The sequence below is a fragment of the Macaca mulatta genome, chromosome 9, assembly GCF_049350105.2.
Source record: "Macaca mulatta isolate MMU2019108-1 chromosome 9, T2T-MMU8v2.0, whole genome shotgun sequence".
NCBI lineage: Eukaryota > Metazoa > Chordata > Mammalia > Primates > Cercopithecidae > Macaca > Macaca mulatta.
The window spans coordinates 107751736-107774560 of NC_133414.1; the positions used below are offsets into that span (position 1 = coordinate 107751736).

Genomic DNA, 22825 nt, shown 5'->3' on the forward strand with positions numbered 1-22825 from the left:
TCCCTACAAAGGACACAAACACATCCTTTATTATGGCTGCATAGTATTCCATGGTGTATATGTGCCACATTTTCTTTTTTATTATTATTATACTTTAAGTTCTAGGGTACATGTGCATAATGTGCAGGTTTGTTACATATGTATACTTGTGCCATGTTGGTGTGCTGCACCCATCAACTCGTCAGCACCCATCAACTCGTCATTTACATCAGGTATAACTCCCAGTGCAATCCCTCCCCCCTCCCCCCTCCCCATGATAGGCCCTGGTGTATGATGTTCCCCTTCCCGAGTCCAAGTGATCTCATTGTTCAGTTCCCAACTATGAGTGAGAACATGCGGTGTTTGGTTTTCTGTTCTTGCGATAGTTTGCTGAGAATGATGGTTTCCAGCTGCATCCATGTCCCTACAAAGGACACAAACTCGTCCTTTTTTATGGCTGCATAGTATTCCATGGTGTATATGTGCCACATTTTCTTAATCCAGTCTGTCACTGATGGACATTTGGGTTGATTCCAAGTCTTTGCTATTGTGAATAGTGCTGCAATAAACATACGTGTGCATGTGTCTTTATAGCAGCATGATTTATAATCCTTTGGGTATATACCCAGTAATGGGATGGCTGGGTCATATGGTACTTATAGTTCTAGATCCTTGAGGAATCGCCATACTGTTTTCCATAATGGTTGAACTAGTTTACAATCCCACCAACAGTGTAAAAGTGTTCCTATTTCTCCACATCCTCTCCAGCACCTGTTGTTTCCTGACTTTTTAATGATTGCCATTCTAACTGGTGTGAGATGGTATCTCATTGTGGTTTTGATTTGCATTTCTCTGATGGCCAGTGATGATGAGCATTTTTTCACGTGTCTGTTGGCTGTATGAATGTCTTCTTTTGGGAAATGTCTATTCATATCCTTTGCCCACTTTTTGATGGGGTTGTTTGTTTTTTTCTTGTAAATTTGTTTGAGTTCTTTGTAGGTTCTGGATATTAGCCCTTTGTCAGATGAGTAGATTGCAAAAATTTTCTCCCATTCTGTAGGTTGCCTGTTCACTCTGATGGTAGTTTCTTTTGCTGTGCAGAAGCTCTTTATTTTAACTAGATCCCATTTGTCAATTATGGCTTTTGTTGCCATTGCTTTTGGTGTTTTAGACATGAAGTCCTTGCCCATGCCTATGTCCTGAATGGTATTACCTAGGTTTTCTTCTAGGGTTTTTATAGTATTAGGTCTAACATTTAAGTCTCTAATCCATCTTGAATTAATTTTCGTATAAGGAGTAAGGAAAGGATCCAGTTTCAGCTTTCTATTTATGGCTAGCCAATTTTCCCAGCACCATTTATTAAATAGGGAATCCTTTCCCCATTCCTTGTTTTTCTCAGGTTTGTCAAAGATCAGATGGCTGTAGATGTGTGGTATTATTTCTGAGGACTCTGTTCTGTTCCGTTGGTCTATTTCTCTGTTTTGGTACCAGTACCATGCTGTTTTGGTTACTGTAGCCTTGTAGTATAGTTTGAAGTCAGGTAGCGTGATGCCTCCAGCTTTGTTCCTTTGACTTAGGATTGTCTTGGCAATGCGGGGTCTTTTTTCATTCCATATGAATTTTAAAGCAGTTTTTTCCAATTCTGTGAAGAAACTAATTGGTAGCTTGATGGGGATGGCATTGAATCTATAAATTACCTTGGGCAGTGTGTGCGCCACATTTTCTTAATCCAGTCTGTCACTGATGGACATTTGGGTTGATGCCAAGTCTTTGCTATTGTGAATAGTGCTGCAATAAACATACGTGTGCATGTGTCTTTATAGCAGCATGATTTATAATCCTTTGGGTATATACCCAGTAATGGGATGGCTGGGTCATATGGTATTTCTGTTCTAGATCCTTGAGGAATCGCCATACTGTTTTCCACAATGGTTGAACCAGTTTACAATCCCACCAACAATGTAAAAGTGTTCCTATTTCTCCACATCCTCTCCAGCACCTGTTGTTTCCTGACTTTTTAATGATTGCCATTCTAACTGGTGTGAGATGGTATCTCATTGTGGTTTTGATTTGCATTTCTCTGATGGCCAGTGATGATGAGCATTTTTTCATGTGCCTGTTGGCTGTATGCATGTCTTCCTTTGAGAAATGTCTATTCATATCCTTTGCCCACTTTTTGATGGGGTTGTTTGTTTTTTTCTTGTAAATTTGTTTGAGTTCTTTGTAGGTTCTGGATATTAGCCCTTTGTCAGATGAGTAGATTGCAAAAATTTTCTCCCATTCTGTAGGTTGCCTGTTCACTCTGATGGTAGTTTCTTTTGCTGTGCAGAAGCTCTTTATTTTAATTAGATCCCATTTGTCAATTATGGCTTTTGTTGCCATTGCTTTTGGTGTTTTAGACATGAAGTCCTTGCCCATGCCTATGTCCTGAATGGTATTACCTAGGTTTTCTTCTAGAGATTTTATGGTTTTAGGTCTAACATTTAATTCTCTAATCCATCTTGAATTAATTTTCGTATAAGAAGTAAGGAAAGGATCCAGTTTCAGCTTTCTACTTATGGCTAGCCAATTTTCCCAGCACCATTTATTAAATAGGGAATCCTTTCCCCATTTCTTGTTTTTCTCAGGTTTGTCAAAGATCAGATGGCTGTAGATGTGTGGTATTATTTCTGAGGACTCTGTTCTGTTCCGTTGGTCTATATCTCTGTTTTGGTACCAGTACCATGCTGTTTTGGTTACTGTAGCCTTGTAGTATAGTTTGAAGTCAGGTAGCGTGATGCCTCCAGCTTTGTTCCTTTGACTTAGGATTGTCTTGGCAATGGGGGGTCTTTTTTGGTTCCATATGAACTTTAAAGCAGTTTTTTCCAATTCTGTGAAGAAAGTTATTGGTAGCTTAATAGGGATGGCATTGACTCTATAGATTACCTTGGGCAGTATGGCCATTTTCACAATATTGATTCTTCCTATCCATGGGCATGGAATGTTCTTCCATTTGTTTGTGTCCTCTTTTATTTCACTGAGCAGTGGTTTGTAGTTCTCCTTAAAGAGGTCCTTCACATCCCTTGTAAGTTGGATTCCTAGGTATTTTATTCTCTTTGAAGCAATTGTGAATGGAAGTTCATTCATGATTTGGCTCTCTGTTTGTTTGTTACTGGTGTATAAGAATGCTTGTGATTTTTGCACATTGATTTTGTATCCTGAGACTTTGCTAAAGTTGCTTATCAGCTTAAGGAGATTTTGGGCTGAGATGTTGGGATTTTCTAAATATATAATCATGTCATCTGCAAACAGGGACAATTTGACTTCTTCTTTTCCTAATTGAATACCCTTGATTTCTTTCTCTTGCCTGATTGCCCTAGCCACAACTTCCAACACTATGTTGAATAGGAGTGGTGAGAGAGGGCATCCCTGTCTTGTGCCAGTTTTCAAAGGGAATGCTTCCAGTTTTTGCCCATTCAGTATGATATTGGCTGTGGGTTTGTCATAAATAGCTCTTATTATTTTGAGATATGTTCCATCAATACCGAATTTATTGAGAGTTTTTAGCATGAAGGGCTGTTGAATTTTGTGAAAGGCCTTTTCTGCATCTATTGAGATAATCATATAGTTTTTGTCTTTGGTTCTGTTTATATGCTGGATTACGTTTATTGATTTGCATATGTTGAACCAGCCTTGCATCCCAGGGATGAAGCCCACTTGATCATGGTGGATAAGCTTTTTGATGTGCTGCTGGATTCGGTTTGCCAGTATTTTATTGAGGATTTTTGCATTGATGTTCATCAGGGATATTGGTCTAAAATTCTCTTTTTTTGTTGTATCTCTGCCACGCTTTGGTATCAGGATGATGTTGGCCTCATAAAATGAGTTGGGGAGGATTCCCTCTTTTTCTATTAATTGGAATAGTTTCAGAAGAAATGGTACGAGTCCTCCTCGTACCTCCGGTAGAATTTGACTGTGAATATATCTGGTCCTGGACTTTTTTTCGTTGGTAGGCTATTAATTATTGCCTCAATTTTAGAGCCTGCTATTGGTCTATTCAGGGATTCAACTTCTTCCTGGTTTAGTCTTGGGAGAGTGTAAGTGTCCAGGAAATTATCCATTTCTTCTAGGTTTTCTAGTTTATTTGTGTAGAGGTGTTTATAGTATTCTCTGATGGTAGTTTGTATTTCTGTGGGATCGGTGGTGATATCCCCTTTATCATTTTTTATTGCGTCTATTTGATTCTTCTCTCTTTTAGTCTTGCTAGTGGTTTATCAATTTTGTTGATCTTTTCAAAAAACCAGCTCCTGGATTCATTGATTTTTTGGAGGGTTTTTTGTGTCTCTATCTCCTTCAGTTCTGCTCTGATCTTAGTTATTTCGTGCCTTCTGCTAGCTTTTGAATGTGTTTGCTCTTGCTTCTCTAGTTCTTTTAATTGTGATGTTAGGGTGTCAATTTTAGATCTTTCCTGCTTTCTCTTGTGGGCATTTAGTGCTATAAATTTCCCTGTACACGCTGCTTTAAATGTGTCCCAGAGATTCGGGTATGTTGTATCTTTGTTCTCATTGGTTTCAAAGAACATCTTTATTTCTGCCTTCATTTCGTTAGGTACCCAGTAGTCATTCAGGAGCAGGTTGTTCAGTTTCCATGTAGTTGAGCGGTTTTGATTGATTTTTTTAGTCCTGAGTTCTAGTTTGATTGCACTGTGGTCTGAGAGACAGTTTGTTATAATTTCTGTTCTTGTACATTTGCTGAGGAGTGCTTTACTTCCAACTATGTGTTCAGTTTTCGAATAAGTGTGATGTGGTGCTGAGAAGAATGTATATTCTGTTGATTTGGTGTGGAGAGTTCTGTGGATGTCTTTTAGGTCCGCTTGGTGCGGAGTTGAATTCAATTCCTCATGTAACATTTTAAATCCTTTGCTGTCATTTCAACAATGTTCACTGCATCTTCCCCAGGAATAGATTCCATCTCAAGAAACCAGTTTCTTTTCTTATCTATAAGAAGCAGTCCTCATCTACTCCAGTTGTATCATGAGATTGTGACAACTCAGTCACATCTTCAGACTCCACTTCTAATTCTAGTTTTCTTGCTATTTCTACCTCATCTGCAGTTACTTCCTTCACTGAAGTCTTGAACCCCTCCAAGTCATTTATGAGGGCTGGAATGGACTTCTTCCAAATTCTTGTTAATATTGATATTTTCACCTCCTCCCATGAATCACGAATGTTCTTAATGATATCTAGAATGGTGAATCCTTTCCAGAAAATTTTTGATTTACTTTGCCCAGATTCAACAGAGGAACTATCTATGGTAGCTACAGCCTTGTGAAATGTGTTTCTTAAGTAATAAGACTTGAAATTACTTCTTGATCGGTGGGCTGCAGAATGAATGTTGTGTTAGCATGCATAAAAATAACATTCATCTTCTTGTACATCTCCATCAGAGCTCCTGGGTGATCAAGTGCATTGTCAATGGACAGTAATATTTTGAAAGGAATATTTTTTTCTGAGCAGCACGCATCAACCGTTAGCTTAAAATATTCAGTAAACCATGGTGTAAACAGATTTATGGTCATCCAGCCTTTTTTGTTCCAGTTATAGAGCACAGGCAGAGTAGATTTAACATAATTCTTTTTTTTTTTTTTTTTGAGACAGAGTCTCTGTCACCCAGGCTATAGTGCAGTGGCATAATCTTGACTCACTGCAACCTCCACCTCTTGGGTTCAAGTGATTCTCGTGCCTCAGCCTCCCGAGTAGCTAGGACTACAGGCATGCACCACCAAGCCCTGCTAATTTTTTGTATTCTTAGAGATGGGATTTTACCATGTTGGCCAGGCTGGTCTCGAACTACTAACCTCAGGTGATCTGCCTGCTTTGGCCTCCCAAAGTGCTAGGATTACAGGCGTGAGCCACCGTGCCTGGCCAACTTAATGTAATTCTTAAAGGCCCTAGGATTTTCAGAATGGTCAATTAACAATGGCTTTAACTTAAAGTCACCAGCTTCATTAGGCCCTAACAAGAGAGTCATCCTCTCCTTTGAAGATTTGAAGATTGACTTCTCCTCTCTAGCTATGAAAAACTCTACTGACCCCCAGAGGATGAAGGGCCTAATATGGCATCCAAGCTGGCATCTTATTCTAAAAGAAGGCTATTTCATTTACATTGAAAAGCTGTTGTTTCGTGTAGCCACTTTCATCAATGATCTTAGCATGCTCTTCTGGATACCTCGCTGCAGCTTTTCCATCAGCACTTGCTGCTTCACTTTGCACTTTTACATTATGGAGATGGCTTATTTTCTTAAACCTCATGAACCAACCTCTGCTGGCTTCTGACTTTTCTTCTGCAGCTTCCTCACCTCTCTCAGCCCTCATAGAACTGAAGAGAGTAAAGGTGCTGCTCTGGATTAGGTTTTGGCTCAAGGGAATGTTGTGACTGGTTTGATATTCTATCCAGAACACTCAGACTTTCTCCATATCAGTAATAAGGCTGTTTCTCTTTCTTATCATTTGTGTGTTCACTGGAGTAGTGTGTTTACTTTTTTTAAAGAACTTTTTCTTTGCATTCACAGCTTGGCTGTTTTCTGCAAGCAGGTTAGCTTTTAGCCTATCTCAGCTTTCGACATGCCTTCTTTGCTAAGCTTAATCATTTCTAGCTTTTGATTTCCAATGAGAGATGTGTGACTTTTCCTTTTACTTGAACACTTATAGTCCATTGTAAGGTTATTAATTGACCTAATTTCAATATATTGTGTCTCAAGGAATAGGGAAGCCCAAGGAGAGGGGGAGATAGTGGGACAGCCAGGGAGTGGAACAATCAGACCACAAACAGCAGTTATCAATTAAGTTCACCATCTTATATGGGCATGGTTCATGGTGCTCCAAAACAGTTACAATTTTAATATGAAACATCACTGATCCCAGATCATCATAAGAAGTATAATAACAATGAAAATTTTTAAATATTGCAAGAATTACCAAGATGTGCTACAGAGACATGAAGTGAGCACATAGTACTGCAATAATGGCAGTGATGGACTTGTTCAATGCAGGGTTGCTACAAACCTTCAATTTGTAAAAACTGCAATGTCTGTGAAACACAATATAGCCAAGCGCAAGCAAGTGGAGTATGCCTGTAAGAAACATACAATATGAAAAGTCAGCAGTGTGAGGCATTAAGCAATTCCCATGTTGCTGGGCACTTATGAAAGGCTCTTAGAATTTGGAGGAGAGAGAGTTAGCGGGAAGACTTGAAAGATTTAAGGTTTGAGCCAGACCCTGCAGGATGAGCTGAGAGAATCATCTTAGGCTAAGTAATGATCTCAAAAGTGTGAAAATTACTATTACTATAATCTTTTTCTGTTCTCCTATTTCTTCAGACTTTACTGGCCCCCAGAGGATGAAGGGCCTAATGTAAAGGAGAACAGGAGGCCTGATTTTGGCATTACCTCAAAGATTTGTCACCTTTGGCTGATCTCTGCAAAGGCGGAGGCATTAACAGCAACATAGGAGCTTCCTGCTATAGACTGGTCTGGTATTGTGGGATATTATTGTCCTCAAAAGCTGGGCGTGTGGGCCATGCTGATAAGGTCATCGGCATCAGTCTAAGGGCCATGTGTTCTTCAAAACTTTCCACTGACTCTTAGGAACAGCAAGGTCCAAAAGTGGAACACAGAGATTTATGCTGTTTGGAGTCTTGATTGCTTGGCAAGTATTAATACAATTCTGGGGCACTTAAGTTGGTCAGTGTGGTAAATTTTGCTCAACACCAGCTTTTCTGCCTCTCAGAGCTACTTTAAGTTCTCTGGCGATGTTCCCAAATAAGGGTAACCCCGTCTGGAGAAGCCTAGGCCTTTTCCTTCCTTTTGTTATTTTTTTTCAAGTGCTGCAACCAGCAGTCGGTACTCCTTCCTGCCCTCCCCCCGGGGAGTTGCTGACTTCTCCCCAGTGACATGTATTTGGAAACTTTTTAAGATACTAGAAAATCAGCTTAGAGACTTTCTTTTTCTTTTTCTTCTTCTTCTGTTTTTTTTTTTTTTTTTTTTTAGACCAATGGGAATATTGCGTGTCGTGGATGGAAAGATTTGAATACTACTATGTTTTCACATTGAGTTCAATGTAACAAGGCCATTTCCGTGTCTTGGCACACAGCCTGAGTTAACTTTGCTTTGCTGGATGTGGACACAATGAATTCTGTTTGAACAAGAAATCATGTGTAACAAATGCTTATGCAAAATCATGTCATGTCATTAAAGTAGTTACTTTAAGAAAGATGGGCTTCACAACAGCTGCAGTTAAATATCTATACACTGTTAACATATTTTTAAAAATAAACTTTTAATTATAGAATAGTTTTCAATTTACAGAAAAGTTACGAAGATAGTACAGAAAGTTACCAGGTACTCTCTACCCAGTTCCCTGATTATTAACATCCTATATTAGTGTGGTACATTTAATACAATAAATGAACGAATATTGATACCTTAATATCAACTAAAGTCCATACTTCATTCAGATTTCTTTAGTTTTTACCCAATGTTCTTTTGTGTCCCAAGATTTCAAATTGCATTTAATCTTCATGACTCCTTAGGCTCCTCTTGGCTGTGAGAATTTCTCAGACTTTATTTTTGATGACCTTAGCAGCTTTGAGAAATACTGGTCAGAAATTTTGTATAATGTCCTTCAATTGGGATTTGTCTGATATATTTCTCATGATTAGACTCGAGTTATGTACTTTTTGGAGGAAGACCACAGAGTGCCGTTTTCATCACATCATACCAAGGATATGAGTTATCAACATGATTTATTACTGTTGATGTTGATCTAGATGGCCTTGCTGAGGTAGTGTTTGTCAGGTTTTTCCACTGTAAAGTCACCGTTTCTTACTCTTTTTCTCTGCTGCACTCTTTGGAAAGAAGTCACTAGGCAGGCCATACTTAAGGAGTGGGGAGTTATGCTTTACCTCCTAGAGAGTGGAGTATTTATGTAACTCATTTGAAATTCTTCTGTACGGATTTGTCTATTCTCTCCCATTTGTTTATTTAATAATTCATTTGTTAAATATTCTATTTCATAAATACACTAATAGTCTTAATAGTCTATTTCAGTATAGACTCATAGATATTTATTTTATACTTTGATTATCATTGAATACGATTCTATTTTATTGTTCAAATTATTCTAATTTTGGCTATTGGAAGCTGTATTGGCTCCTGTGTCACTTTGACACACCCCATCATTGTACATCATTGTAAGCTTTTTTTTTTTTCTTAATTACTTTCTTACTTTCTGGCCCCACAAGATACTCTAGGATTACCTTGTAATATTTCCTGTCCCCAGCCTAGAGTCGGCTGTTTATCAGGGGAATTCTGGTTCCTTTTACTGGAGAATGGTTATAGAAACAAAAATCTGGGGGTTAGATGTACTTATTGCTACTGGAGTATCATTGCTTATAGGCCCACTCAGCTGACAGAGCAAGAAAATATAGATGTATTTTAAACCACATACATATATATATATATATATATATATATATATGCACAACAATAAATAGTTCTACATTTATTCATATGTATCCCTATTAAGGTAAACCTGAGTTCATACTGATGTCTGTAACCTTAATCCATTACCACATGGATCATTCTAGCCATTTCCCCTTACTTGTCTATAACCTTCCACTCCAACAGTGAGAAGCCTGACTCTTATTGTCTGTCATCCATTTATGTAATTTTCTGATTCCAGTATACATGTATAGTGGTTTCAGAATTATGAATCTTGGGAAACAGAGTAATGTACTTTTATACAGTTCCTTTTGCCTTTGGTCTTACAGACTTTACTCATATCTAAAGTGACTTAGGGCCGGGAGTGGGGACTCATGCCTGTAATCCTGGCACTTTGGGAGGCCAAGGCAGGTGGATTGCTTGAGGCCAGGAGTTCAAGACCAGCCTGACCAACATGGTGAAACCCCATCTTGACTAAAAATACAAAAACTAGCCAGGCGTGGTGGTGTGCTACTTGCGAGGCTGAGGCACAAGAATTGCTTGAACCAGGGAGGCAGAGGTTGCAGTGAGCCAAGATCATGCTACTGAACTCCAGCCTCTATGACAGAGTGAGACTCTATCTCAAAAAAAAAAAAAAAAAAAAAAAAAAAGTGACTAGGTTAGCACCCTTGGCACCCTTTTCCTCTACTTCCCTCTGTGAGGTGTTTCACACATTTATAATACAGTTCCATTATTTTGTCACAATTTACATTTCATTCTGGGCTCCCTTGACTTCCTGAATAATTTTTGAAAACTTTGTATGGGTTAAGGTTTGTTCTTTGTGATTTAAAGTTCTATAGATTTTGACAAATGCGTATTGTCATGTATCTACTATTACAGTATCATACTGAAAAACTTTATCACTCAAAAAAATCCCCTCTGCTTTGCGTATTCAACCTTTCCCTACCCTGATGAATCTTTGGTAATCACTCATCTATTTATTGTCTCTCCTTAAATTTAGCAGTTTTTAAAAAAATTTAAAGTTTTAAAAATATTTTTAGGTTTGGAGCTCTAATAAATTGATTGATCTTTCATAGATAATGAGTACTTTGTTTGAAAATGAGTATTTTTGACCTTAAATTATAGCTTTTATCAATTATACTTGGCAATTCACAGATTTGGGTTTGTGTTTTGAAGTAGCAATAACATCTTACTTTTTTTTTTTTTTTTTAGAAATAGAGTCTTTCAGGTTGGAGTGCAGTGGCACAATCATAGCTCACTGCAGCCTTGAACTCCTGGGCTCAAGTGATCCTCTTGCCTCAGCCTCCTGAGTAGATGGGATATAGACATAAGCCACCATGCCCAGCTAATTTTTTAATTTTCATTTTTTAAAGATGAGATCCATTATGTTGTCCAGGCTGCTCTCCTGGCCTCAAGCAATCCTCCTGAATTGGCCTCCCAAAGTGCTGGGATTACAGGTTTGAGCCACTGCACCTGGCCAATCTTACCATTTTTGATGAAGTGACAGTCACTTATTATCTTTGCAGACCTTTGAGACATTTAGACAAATTGAGGCACTTGATGTGGGGAGTAGGATAAAGGAGTTAAAGGGGATATTTCAACAGAACATTTATGTAAGAGAATCCACTCATGCAAGGCAAGAGAGAAGTAGTAGTTATAGCTAAAAAAATTAAGGTAATGCCTACACAGCACTGACTTCATTGAGTACTAGAGCTGGGTTAGATACTTGCCGTAGCATAGGATTTTCATTTCAGTTCAGCAAACTCTCACTGAGTGTCTGCTCTGCTTGAAGCTGCTGTGCTGTGTACTCTAGGCTTACCTTCTCCTGCTGCCACGTTGGGTTGTGTACTTTCACTTTGGAAAAGTTGGCCATTCTCCGACATTCAAGGGCTTCCCCAAGCTCAGTTAGGGCATTCCTCCCTGACTACCTGGAAATAGGAAGACATGGGTGATGTCAGGTCATACTTCAGTCCCTCTCCCAACATGGCCTCAGTCCCACAGCTGCTAGTTGAATACATAGAATCACTTAACTTTGGGAAAAGGGGTGGAGAGGCCCTTTGTGCTACAGAAGGGAAAGGACTTTGACTCTCATTTCCTTCAAGTACCCTTAGGTTACTTCTGAAAAATAAGTGGAAGATATCAGAGGGGGAAAAAGCAAGAGACACAAGTACAAAAGGCAACGTTTTGTTTAATCTGAACATAGATTAGCGCATAGTGAAGAAGAAGGGAACTTACACTTACTGAGTGCCACCTATGTGCCAGAGTCTGTGTTGGGAGTTCTCACATATTTATTCTCTTTTTTCCCCCCAACATGGCTCTGTGAAGTAGATTTAAAAAAAACAAAAAAACAAACAAACAAAAAAAACCTTTATTTTATGGATACATTGGGGTTCAGAAGAGCTCACTAACTTGTCTAAGATCATACAAAAAGAATTGAATCCAGATCTTCTTAATGCCCTGGCAGCACTCTAAAATAATCTTGGCCTTTAAAAAAAAAGTCTGAAACCTACCCCAAACTCAATTAAATTCCAATCTCTGAGAGTTGGGATGGGCATTAGTATTTTTTATAATTGGGCCAAGTGATTATAGTGTGCAGCCAAAGTGGAGAACTATGACTCTGACTAAAGAGGCAGTGCCTCTCCTATTACTCTCCACAAGAAGGGACGGGGCATTTTTTGAACGAGGGTGCATTCTAAATACTCTTGAAACACTTTCAGATACATCCCTTTTTCTCTGCTCCTTCTACCCTCCACCACAGGGTCCTCTTCATCTCTGGATATCTGTAAGTAAGCAGACGGAGTGAGGAGAGAAGTTGTTATTGATAGTAGAGAAATACAAATTCAATTGAATTAATTTAATCAATATTTCTCTTTTGATAAAACATGTATGTGTAGTGCTGATAGACTGTCAAAGCACAATGTCAAGTAGTGTCAAGAAAATTTGATATGGTTTTCTAAATTTGTTGACAACTTTGGTTCGTTGAATATGCATTCACCAACACCAAATAGTACTGACTTATTATCTTGGTTTATAGGGATCATAAAAAAGATGGGGCATGGATCTCTTGCTGGTAGGAAAATAATTTTGAATTCCTGAGATTAGATTTGTTAATTGCCATATAACATGTAACATTTTACCCCCAAATTTTTGAAGTATTGTGATTTACCATATCTATGGCATCTCAATTATAAAAATCCATTCTTTTACAGTCTCCTTTTAACCTTGAAATTGACCATGAGCAATCATAATATTTTGATTCAAATCAAAATGTTCAAATGTCATAATATTTTGAACACTTTTCATATGTTATGAAGAACCTCTTTGTATTTTCATCTATAACTAAAGGTGAATACATAAACACAGGCATTCTTGGAATTGGCAAAACATGTCATTTCATACAGTAGTTACCCTGGGCATTTATTTTAGGATATGTAAAACCAGAGTACCACCTCTCATGAGTTTTATCAATAGACTTCTGTTTTAATGGAGAATTAGAAACAATACAGAGAACAGAATGTTCATCTTCCACGCTATCCGACTAGCTCCGTCCTTCCTGTCCCTACTATCTGGCCCCTAGTGATGCAGAAACTACCATTACTACTTAGTGCAATTTATGTGGTTCCTGCTTGGTCACTGTTGGGTTTATGGAGCCTGCCTTAAACTATTAAACCGCAACAACATATTGCATGTTGGACATTGTGTATGGTCCTTCCTGATTTCTACACCTAATGTTAAGTTCCACAGGGAAATCTAAGGAAACCTTGATATTGCTCCCTGATTATTACACTATAGACAAATTGCATGGTGAATATACGTGTCTTGCTTACACTCATTTAACAGTTTTTTTTTTTTTTTTTTTTTTTTTAGCTTTGATCAGTTTATTGTCCAATTACTTATACTTTTCTGGCAAATGATTTCTTTTTCCTATTTGCCCCTAAAGTGAAATAGCCTATTTTGTGAGGATCATCTTGCCAAATTATAGCATTATTTTTAACTACCCAAGTCCATTTTGCATATGTCTACTGACTCAGGAAACATTCAGTTACATTCCTCAAATACCAGTAATAACACCCAATATAACCACTGCATATCAAATAATCTCCCACTTTTTCACCAGGATTCTTTTTTGCATTTTATTGCAAAAAATTTCAAACATAGAAAGTCGAGAGAATAATAAAACATATCCCCGTATACCATCCAGCTTCAGCAGTTATAATGTCATCCCTAATCTTGTCTTATCTGTACCTCACCTGTTCCTCCTCTTTTTGAAACTAACCCCAGATTTCATCTGTACATATTTCAGTGTGTATCTCCAGTAGATAAGGACTTTGGAAAAATTACAGCCACAGTACTACTATCATACCTTAAAAGTTAACAGTTCTATAATATTATAAAATATCTAGTCCGTTTTCAAATTTCTTTGATTTTCTTTAAGTTTCTTTTACATTGGTTTGAATCAGGATTTCAAGATCCTGGTATTAATTTTGTTGGTATATCTTTTTAAATCTCTTTTAATTATAGGTACCTCATTCTTTTTTTTCTTCTCTGCAATTTATTTGTTCAAGAAGTTGAGTTGTTTTATTGATTGCTTTAATCTAGTCTCCTACAAACCAGATTTTACTGATTGCATTCCTGTTGTATTTTTTTAACGTGTTTATCCGTGCCTTCTTTTTCCCATAAGCTGGTATTAGGTTTAGAAGCTTCCATTTTTGGGAAGACAGCTTCAGAGGATGTGATGTGTGCTTCTATCAGAAGGCACAAAATGAATGTTTGTACCCTCTTTTGTTATGTGAACAGTCATTGATGATTATTGTTTATATTCATTCCTTTGTGAGGTATTGCAAAATGGTGATACCCAAATGCTACCAATTTTAGTCTTTCATTATCTGGAATACTTTAAAGAGACTTTTCCCCATCAATGATTTGGTTGTCCTGAGGTACAGTTTGTGCAGCAAAGGGAGGTTGAGTGTTACTATTATCCCCCTTGTGTGTTTTCACAATAATGAATTGGTTCTAAAAGTGAACAGTGATTTCTTCATAGTATCATTATGACTATGTGGATCTCAATATATCTGATACATTTCAATCTATTGCAGTTATTCTTTTTATTGCTGCTCAAATTTCTTCTTTTTTTCTATTTTGGCCAGTAGAAGCCACTGAAAGTTGGCTCCTGAGTCCTTTTGACACAACCCTAGTAATTTTAGATAGTGTCCTTGCTTTCTGGTATACTTCCTGCCCCAGACTTGGTTAGCTATTTTTCCAAAGGGCTTTAGGCCATTTTAGTAGAAAATAGCATTTAGAAATAGCAATCTTGGTGCTGGGATAGAAGGTAATAATTTACTAAAAACCTATAGGGAAGGAGGGAATGAGCCATGTGGATATTCGGGAGGCCAGCATTCCAGGCAGAAAGAACAGCATGTGCAAAGACTCGGAGGCTGGAGCAGAGGGAGCAAGAAGAGGACAGTAGTAGGAAAGAAATAGAGGTCATGAGGAGCAGGCCAGGCAGGGCCTGGTGGGAAGCTGGAAGGACTTTGGCTTTTCTTGGGGTGAGATGGTGCCTTTTATAAATTTTGAGCAAAAGAGTTCCATAATCTTTTGTTTTCTTTAATTTTAACTGAATTGTTATGGGTTCTGGGTTGAAAATAGGCTGAGGAGTTTGAAGAGCAGAATCTGGGAGGAGACCAGTGAGGAGGCTATCACGATAATACAGGATACAGGCGAGAGATGACGTGGCTTGGATCAGTGTGGTAGCAGTAGAAGTAATGAGAAGAGTCAGGTCCTGGATGTATCTGGAAGATAGGACCCGCCGAATTTGCCAAAGGGTTGGACTTGGATTGTAAGGAAAGAGGATTCAAATATGACTCCAAGGTTTATGGCCTGACATGTAAATGAAATTATAAAACATGATAACACGAGTGGCGTCTCTTCTGTGGGTCAGAACAGTGTGTCTGTGGGAAAGGAGCGAGGATGGGTCAGGCAAAACTTCATAGGGGATGATGTGGTTTGGATATTTGTCACTTCCAAATTTCATGTTGAAATGTGATCCCTAATGTTGGAGGTGGGACCTGGTGGGAGGTGTTTGGGTCCTGGGGGCAGATCCCTCATGAATGACTTGGTGAAAATGAGTTCATTTGAAATCTGGTTGTTTAAAACAGTCTAGCACCTCCCCTTTCTCTCTTGTGCTCCCTCTCTTGCTATGTGATGTACCAGCTCCCCCTTCACCTTCTGACATGATTCTAAGTTTCTTGAGGTCCTCACCAGAAGCAGGTGCTGGTGCCATGCTTCTTGTACAGACTGCAGAGCCATTACCTCTCTTTATAAATTACCCAGTCTCAGGTATTTCTTTATTGCAATGCAAAAACAGCCTAACACAGGGGACCAGATATTTGAGTCATGAAAGATACATAGGAGGACCAGGTGGATAAGAGGGGAAAGAGCATTCTGAGCAGTGTAATAGCTTGTATACATTTAGAGTTGTGGCCAGGTGTGGTGGCTCACGCATGTAATCCCAGCACTTTGGGAGGCTGAGGCGGGCAGATCACGAGGTCAGGGGTTCGAGACCAGCCTGGCCAATATGGTGAAACCCCGTCTCCACTAAAAATACAAAAATTAGCCTGCCATGGGGGCATGTGCCTGTAGTCCCAGCTACTTGGGAGGGTGAGGCATGAGAATTGCTTGAACCTGGGAGGCAGAGGTTGCAGTGAGCCAAGATAGTGCCACTGGATTCCACCCTGGGCGACAGAGCGAGACTCCATCTCAAAACAAAAATTCAGAGTTGTACAAGGATTATGGGTTCTAGAATTAGATTCAGTTTTTGGAGTGCAGGAAGCCTATAACAGGAAATGAGTTTAGAGAGGTAGAGAGAGTCCTTACATATTCTATGACAGGAATTTAAATTTTATTTTACACATGATAAGGAGACTAGAATTTTTAAAGTCTGCCAATGACATGATCAGATATCGATTTCAGAAAGATGAGGAGAGTATGCACTATGGCAGAAGTGATGGGAATGGAGAGAGGAGATGAATTTGAGAGGTCTTAAGGTATAGAAACAATAGGATTTGGTAAACATTAAGATGTGGGATGTGGGGAGGGGTCTAGGAGGACCCTGAGGTTGCTGGGTTGTGTGACTAGGTGGATGGTGGTGCCATTATCTAATGTAGGGGTAGGGCGCAGTGGCTCATGCCTGTAATCCCAGGACTTTGGGAGGCCAAGGCGGCCTATCACCTGAGGTCAGGAGTTCAAGACTAGGCTGGACAACATGGCGAAACCCTGTCTTTCCTAACACAAAATTAGCCAGGCATGGTGGTGTGCACCTGCAATCCCAGCTACTCGGGAGGCTGAGGCACAAGAATTGCTTGAACCTGGGAGGCAGAGGTTGCAGTGAGCCAAGATTGTGCCACTGCACTCCAGCCTGGGTGACAGAGTGAGACTCAGTCTCAAAAAAAAAAAAAAAAAAGGAGGGAATACTGGTACCGGATGTAAGCAGATTTGGAAGTAAAGATACAGAGTACAGTTTGGATGCTAAGTTTGAGCTGCTTGTGGGATATTCTCTTGACACCCAGTAGGTGGATGGAAATATAGATCTGGAGCTCATGGGAGTGGATTTGGCAGAAATGTAAAGGCATGAGAAGTTATGACCTAGGTAGAATAAGTGAAGTAGGGAGAGAAGGCAAAGGGTGAAGGTCTAGGGAATACCAACATTTACGAGACACAAAAGTTGACTGAAAAGGAGCCATCGTACACAGATGGAGGAGGAAAAACTGACATGAGGGGGATTCTGGAAAATAAGGAAAGATCAATTTTCAAGAAAGAAGGAAGGCCAATAATGGCCCATGCTACAGAGATCCAAGAAGATAAAACACAAATTGGTCTTTGCTTTAGAGGCCATTGCAATCTTAGGGCAGTTTCATTGGGGTTGTGCGGTGAGAAACGGGAATGCAATGGAAGGAGGAGTAAATGAATGAGGAGAGAATAGAGGTGATGAAGGTAAGGCAAAGGTAGACCATGGTCTCTAGTAGCTTGTTTGTGAAGGAGCTGTTTTTGTTTTAATTAATTTTTTAAAAATTGTGATAAAATAGACATAAAAGTTACTATATTGCCAGGCCCGGGGGCTCATGCCTGTAATCCCAGCACTTTGGGAGGCCAAGGTGGGTGGATCCCCTGAGGTCAGGAGTTCAAGACCAGCCGCCTGACCAACATGGAGAAACCCTGTCTACTAAAAACACAAAATTAGCTGGGTGTGGTGGCACATGCCTGTAATCCCAGCTATTCAGGAGGCTGAGGCAGAATAATCGCTTGCACCCGGGAGGCAGTGGTTGCCATTGCACTCCAGCCTGGGCAACAAGAGCAAAACTCTGTCTCAAAAAAAAAAAAAAGTTACCATATTAATCATTTAAAATTTATTTTTATTTTTGTAGAGATGGGGTCTTGTTATGTTGCCTAGGCTGATCTCAAACTCCAGGCCTCAAGACAACCTACTGCTTCAGCCTCCCAAAATGCTGGGGTTAACAGGGAAGGCCAATGCACCTGGCCCATATTAATCATTTTTAACTGTACACTTAAGTATTTTTAAGTATATTCACATTGTTGAGCTGCCAATCTCAAGAACTTATTCATCTTGCAACACTAATATTCTATACCATTAAACAACAGAATTTGTTTTTAAGAATGAGAATTACTTAAATATTTTATATGCAAGGGGGATGAAAGAGGATGAAGGTGTAGGAAAAATGAAAATTCTACCATTCTAAGAACTTATAAGACCATTTCATCATTAAAAGACAGACAAATATCTTTACCCCTTTCTAACAACTTCCTCCATCTTTCTGAGTGCAGTTTTAATTTTCTACTTTCGATTACAAAAAACAACAAAATTGACGATGATGATAATTTTTTGTTAAGAAAGAAGATTTATTTTTTAAGATAAATTCTGAGGCCTTTAGAAAGATACACACAAACTCCCATCTCTTTTATAATTATTCTTGTATGAATTGGTGATAATACATACTTAACCATAGTATTTTCTTGATGATGAGGAGGGTGCGAACCTGGACAACATGATTAAATTGTAGCACAGAGCATATTACCTATAAAAAGCATTAAATATTGTCAAAAGGCTCATGTAATATGAGTTAGGGGTTAAAACTATGTTTCTATTACTCCATATTCAGTGTGGATGAACTTCAAATATTTAAGAAGTGCTAGTTATTATAATGAGATTTTACCTCTCCTGTTTAAACCAGACGTTGGGTACTAGAACAATTTACTTTTTACTAACTCTTTCTCTCTCTGATGAAATGTAAAGAGAATGAGTCAATTGTCAAAGTAACCTTTTGTCGACAACGTCTGATAGAACATGATTGAAGTGACCTTGAATTTTAATTTTGTTTAAAATAGAGAACTGTGGCCAGGCACTGTGGCTCACACCTGTAATCCTAGCACTTTGGGAGGCCAAGGCAAGTGGATCACTTGAGGCCAGGAGTTTGAGACCAGCCTGGACAACATGGTGAAACCCAATCTCTACTAAAAATACAAAAATTAGCCGGGCTTAATGGTGCACACCTATAATCCCAGCTACTCGGGAGGCTGAGGCACAAGAATCACTTGAACCTAGGAGGTAGAGCCTGCAGTGAGCCAAGATCATGCCACTGCACTCCAGCCTGGGTGACAGAGTGAGGCTCTGTCTCAAAAAAAGAATGTAAGAATGTAGTAAAATAGGCCGGGCGTGGTGGCTCATGCCTGTAATCCCAGCACTTTGGGAGGCTGAGGCAGGTGTGATCACCTGAGGTCAGGAGTTCGAAACCAGCCTGACCAACATGGTGAAACCCCATCTCTACTAAAAATACACAAATTAGCTGGGCAAGGTGGTGGGCGCCTGTAATCCTAGCTACTTGGGAGGCTGAGGCAGGAGAATCACTTGAACCCGGGAGGCAGAGGGTGCAGTGAGCTGAGATTGCTCCATTGCACTCCAGCCTGGGAGACAAGAGCAAAACTCTTGTCTCAGAAAAAAAAAGAACTTAATGTCCTAATGTAATAAAGCAGAGAACTGTTGCCACAGCACCCACCAAAGTGTGTCTCTCATTGACAAGTTCAGGTACTTGTCTGTCTGTTTCTCCTGCCTACCCCTCAGCCTCTGGATATTCCCTTTGATCATTCTTTTCTCTTTCTGGCTTTGATGTTTTGGTTTCCATTCTGTAATTCACAGAATATTTTGTGGACATGCTCTTTTCAAATTTGTCTCCAAAACAATAGTACAAAGGCAGTCAGTCATAAACTGATTATATTGTTGGTTTTTACAAAAAATCCCATCATATCACCCAAAACCAATTTTATCATAACAGGATGAATATCAGACCAATATTCATTATTAGAGATGTAGTCTAAACTGGCTCGAGAGAAGACATCCATTGAGTCTTTCATTCAATATAATTAGTTGTTATTATACATGCAAAATCCTATAACTATAAAGCATTTCAGAAATAAAGTGTTGTTATACATCTCCAAATTTGTTAAAGTATAAAAATGTATTAAGTATATACCATGTGGCACCGTGCAAAGTAACAGATGCCTAAACTAAAAGGTTATCCTTCATCATTATTAAAGTATGACTGAAAGTTCGCTGGAGAATATAGTTTCTACACAGAGTCAAAACAATCTTTAGGGCTCACAAATTTAATCATTTATATGGTATAATTGGCTTTAGATACAAATTTTCATGCCAGACAAGTAATGTAGAAAAAGCAAGAACTAGGAAACAGGAAAACAGATCTACCTTTCTGCTTTGCTGTAATTCATTCACTTTTTCAACCATTCATCAAATATTTATTGAGAGCCCATGCTGTGAGAGAAACTGTATTAGGTGCTGGAGAGCATGGTAGCAAATAGGAGAGATCGTGTGTGAGCATGAGCAGGTGGCTTTACCTCCACATCTCTAACCTTGTTTAGACTCGATGTCTGAGGTATCTTTCAAACCTGAAATGCTAAGGTTTGCAACAGCCTTGTGGAGGGAGAAACTGCCAAGTTGCCTTGGGACTTGAGGACTTACCTTCCTTTCAAAGGGTAGCCCTTGTTTTGATTTCAAAATAATTTTGTTACACAGTTTAAAAATAATTTGCTCAGGTTCTCATCTACATTGGGGTAATCTTGATAGTCTGGATGTGGCAATTCATGCTCATTAGACTTCAAAGGTAGGAAGTGAAAGTTGTGAAATGGTGGATGACTTTCATCAATTCACAGCCAGGCAGTGGTTCCCATTGAGCAGCTCCTCTGTGGTTCCACCCAGCCTTCCAACCAATAATGCAGCTTCTCCTGCAGGAAACTCATCGCTTGGGTCACCTGTTAGCCTTTGCTCTAATGAGCCTTGAGAAAGGATTGCTGGTCATGGGACCAGAGGCTTTATGGGGAGGGAAGAATTGTATTTGACTTTCAGTTTTTCGAGTGGGTTTCAAGGTAACAACTTTCTTATTATCTAGCTTCATAACTGCAGTAAGGAAATAGCTTTTTTTGCTTGCAGCCGAGATGACTTTTTCAAGGGAGAAAAAGGGATTTCTATAACAAAGAGAGGGAGAGAGAGATGAAGAGGGAGGGAGTAAGGGAGAGAGGAAAGAAGGGAGAAAGAGAGATTTGAATATACATTGCTTCAAGGATACAAAAAAATTACAACCTGGAAAAGGCTTCGAGTAACTTTAGGAAAATGAGCTGCTGGACTCCTCAGTCAATCTGTCCTTTCTAGTCAATGAAAAAGACAAGGGTTTGAGGTTCCTTCCGAAACGGGGCCGGCTAATTTAGCCCCTCCCACGAGCCTAAGGGTCTGTTATATCTCTGTTTCCTTGAGTACCTCTCTCACGGAGACGGACCACAGCAAGCAGAGGCGGGGGGGGAAACACGAGGAAAGAGGAGGAAAACAAAAGCTGCTACTTATGGAAGATACAAAGGGTAAGACCAAAATTGATTTGATCTGAATCCTTAAAAAAAAAAAAAAAAAAAAAAAAAGAAGGAAAAATAAAAGCCAGAGCAAAAAGCAAGTACTTGAAAGTTGGAGGCAAAAAGCCCTGAATGAACTTTCCCACCCTCTTCCTTCTGAGAGGAGGCAGAGAAAGAGCTTTGGGAAACTTTTTAGGAAGCAGAGTCCAGGGTTGCAGTCCAGGGTGGCTCTAGAGCAAGCTGGAGGGGCTCATGAATATTCATTACTAATTTGTATTCAGAGTTGGTTTTTCAGAGGCAAATGACTTTTTCTGTCCCCTTGCAGTTTAAGAGGCAGCTGCCTCATCTGCAGTCCGGACTCATCTACCCTCGGGTCTGTACCTCAGGGAGTTTACTTGAAGATGCTGGGCTCTGCGTGTAGATTTGTTTTGTTCTCGAATTTCTTGCATGCTTTCCTGTTGTGAAATTAGCAAAGGCTTCTTTGCTGGGAACAAGACAGAGAAGTTAATGTGGCACGAGGCTGTCACAACGGGACCCCAGAGTATGTCTTTCAAAATGCTGAAAGTTTCTTGAGATATGTGGGGGAGTTTTATGTGAGGGACAGAGTGGGGGACAGGGAGGGGTGGAGAGAGGAAATAGAATAATTCTATCTTAAAAGGGCAGGTCATATCTGACTACATTTAGATTTTGTCTAAAAACTACAAGAGCAGCCTGGTTTGCACAGATGGTGTGCAGTCTCTATCTTTTACCTCTTTTGGGCATTTTCTGCCAGGACGGAGAGCCAGCTGCTTGCCAGCGTGTGAGAGCCAGGAAGAATCTCTGCAGCAGTGAGGGAGCGGAGAGTTGTAAATCTCCTTCTCCTCCTCCTCTATCATCTCTAACTTCTAACATTCCCACATGCTTATACCATATAGAACATGGAAGAATAGCATAAGTAGGCAACAGATTTCTTAATACTTAACAATAATGATAGCTGTTAATGTTGACTAAGTCTTTATTCTGTATTGGGAGCTGTACCTAGCATATTACATGTGCTACTTACTTTTCACATGAACCTTACAAGTGCTACCATTATCATTCCCATTTTCCAGATGGCAAAATTGAGGTACTGAGAGGATAATTCACCTTGAGATCTCACAGTTAGTAAGGGCCGAGTGTGGATGGAGGTGGTCTGAGGCAGGGCTGGTGGGCTTTTCCACTCCCCAATACTGTTTCTCTGCTTTTTCTGGTGCCCTGACATTGTGGATTTCACGTTCGCAAATCCTTGATACTGATAAAGTCTTAAGTCTGTGAAGGAATTTGTACTTTGCACTCAAGTTCACATACATTTTCATCATTTGATGCTCATGGCCATTCTCTAGGAGAAGCAGGTATTGTTATTATGATCTTTTACAAAAAGGAGAAACTGAGGTCAGAAGGGGTTAGTTAGGTGACACTAGTCACA

The 22825-nt window shown here is 39.4% G+C and overlaps 3 protein-coding genes across 23 annotated transcripts in view; 1 reads left to right on the forward strand and 2 right to left on the reverse strand.

Annotated features, from left to right (window-relative positions):
- Positions 1-22825, reverse strand: part of TCTN3 (tectonic family member 3) — a 150716-nt gene that overhangs the window by 69744 nt on the left and 58147 nt on the right. The gene's annotated exons all lie outside the window — the stretch shown is intronic.
- ENTPD1 (ectonucleoside triphosphate diphosphohydrolase 1) overlaps positions 1-22825 on the forward strand; it is a 205866-nt gene that overhangs the window by 42570 nt on the left and 140471 nt on the right. For 4 of the 21 annotated variants that reach the window (XM_077946963.1, XM_077946956.1, XM_077946960.1 and 1 more), the window contains exon 1: positions 21303-21393. The exons of 16 other annotated variants lie outside the window; for them this stretch is intronic. In XM_077946963.1, the coding sequence (XP_077803089.1) occupies positions 21378-21393 (16 nt within the window). In that variant the 5' untranslated portion in view covers positions 21303-21377. Of the gene's footprint in view, positions 1-21302; positions 21394-21777; positions 21923-22825 lie in introns of those variants that run through there. One more of the 21 variants, XM_077946948.1, reaches the window with a different exon arrangement.
- Positions 12022-22825, reverse strand: part of LOC114670014 (uncharacterized) — a 152597-nt gene continuing 141793 nt past the window's right edge. Inside the window, exon 5 of the mRNA XM_077946972.1 lies at positions 12022-12236. The gene's annotated coding sequence lies outside the window, so the exon portion shown is untranslated. The remainder of the gene's footprint in view (positions 12237-22825) is intronic.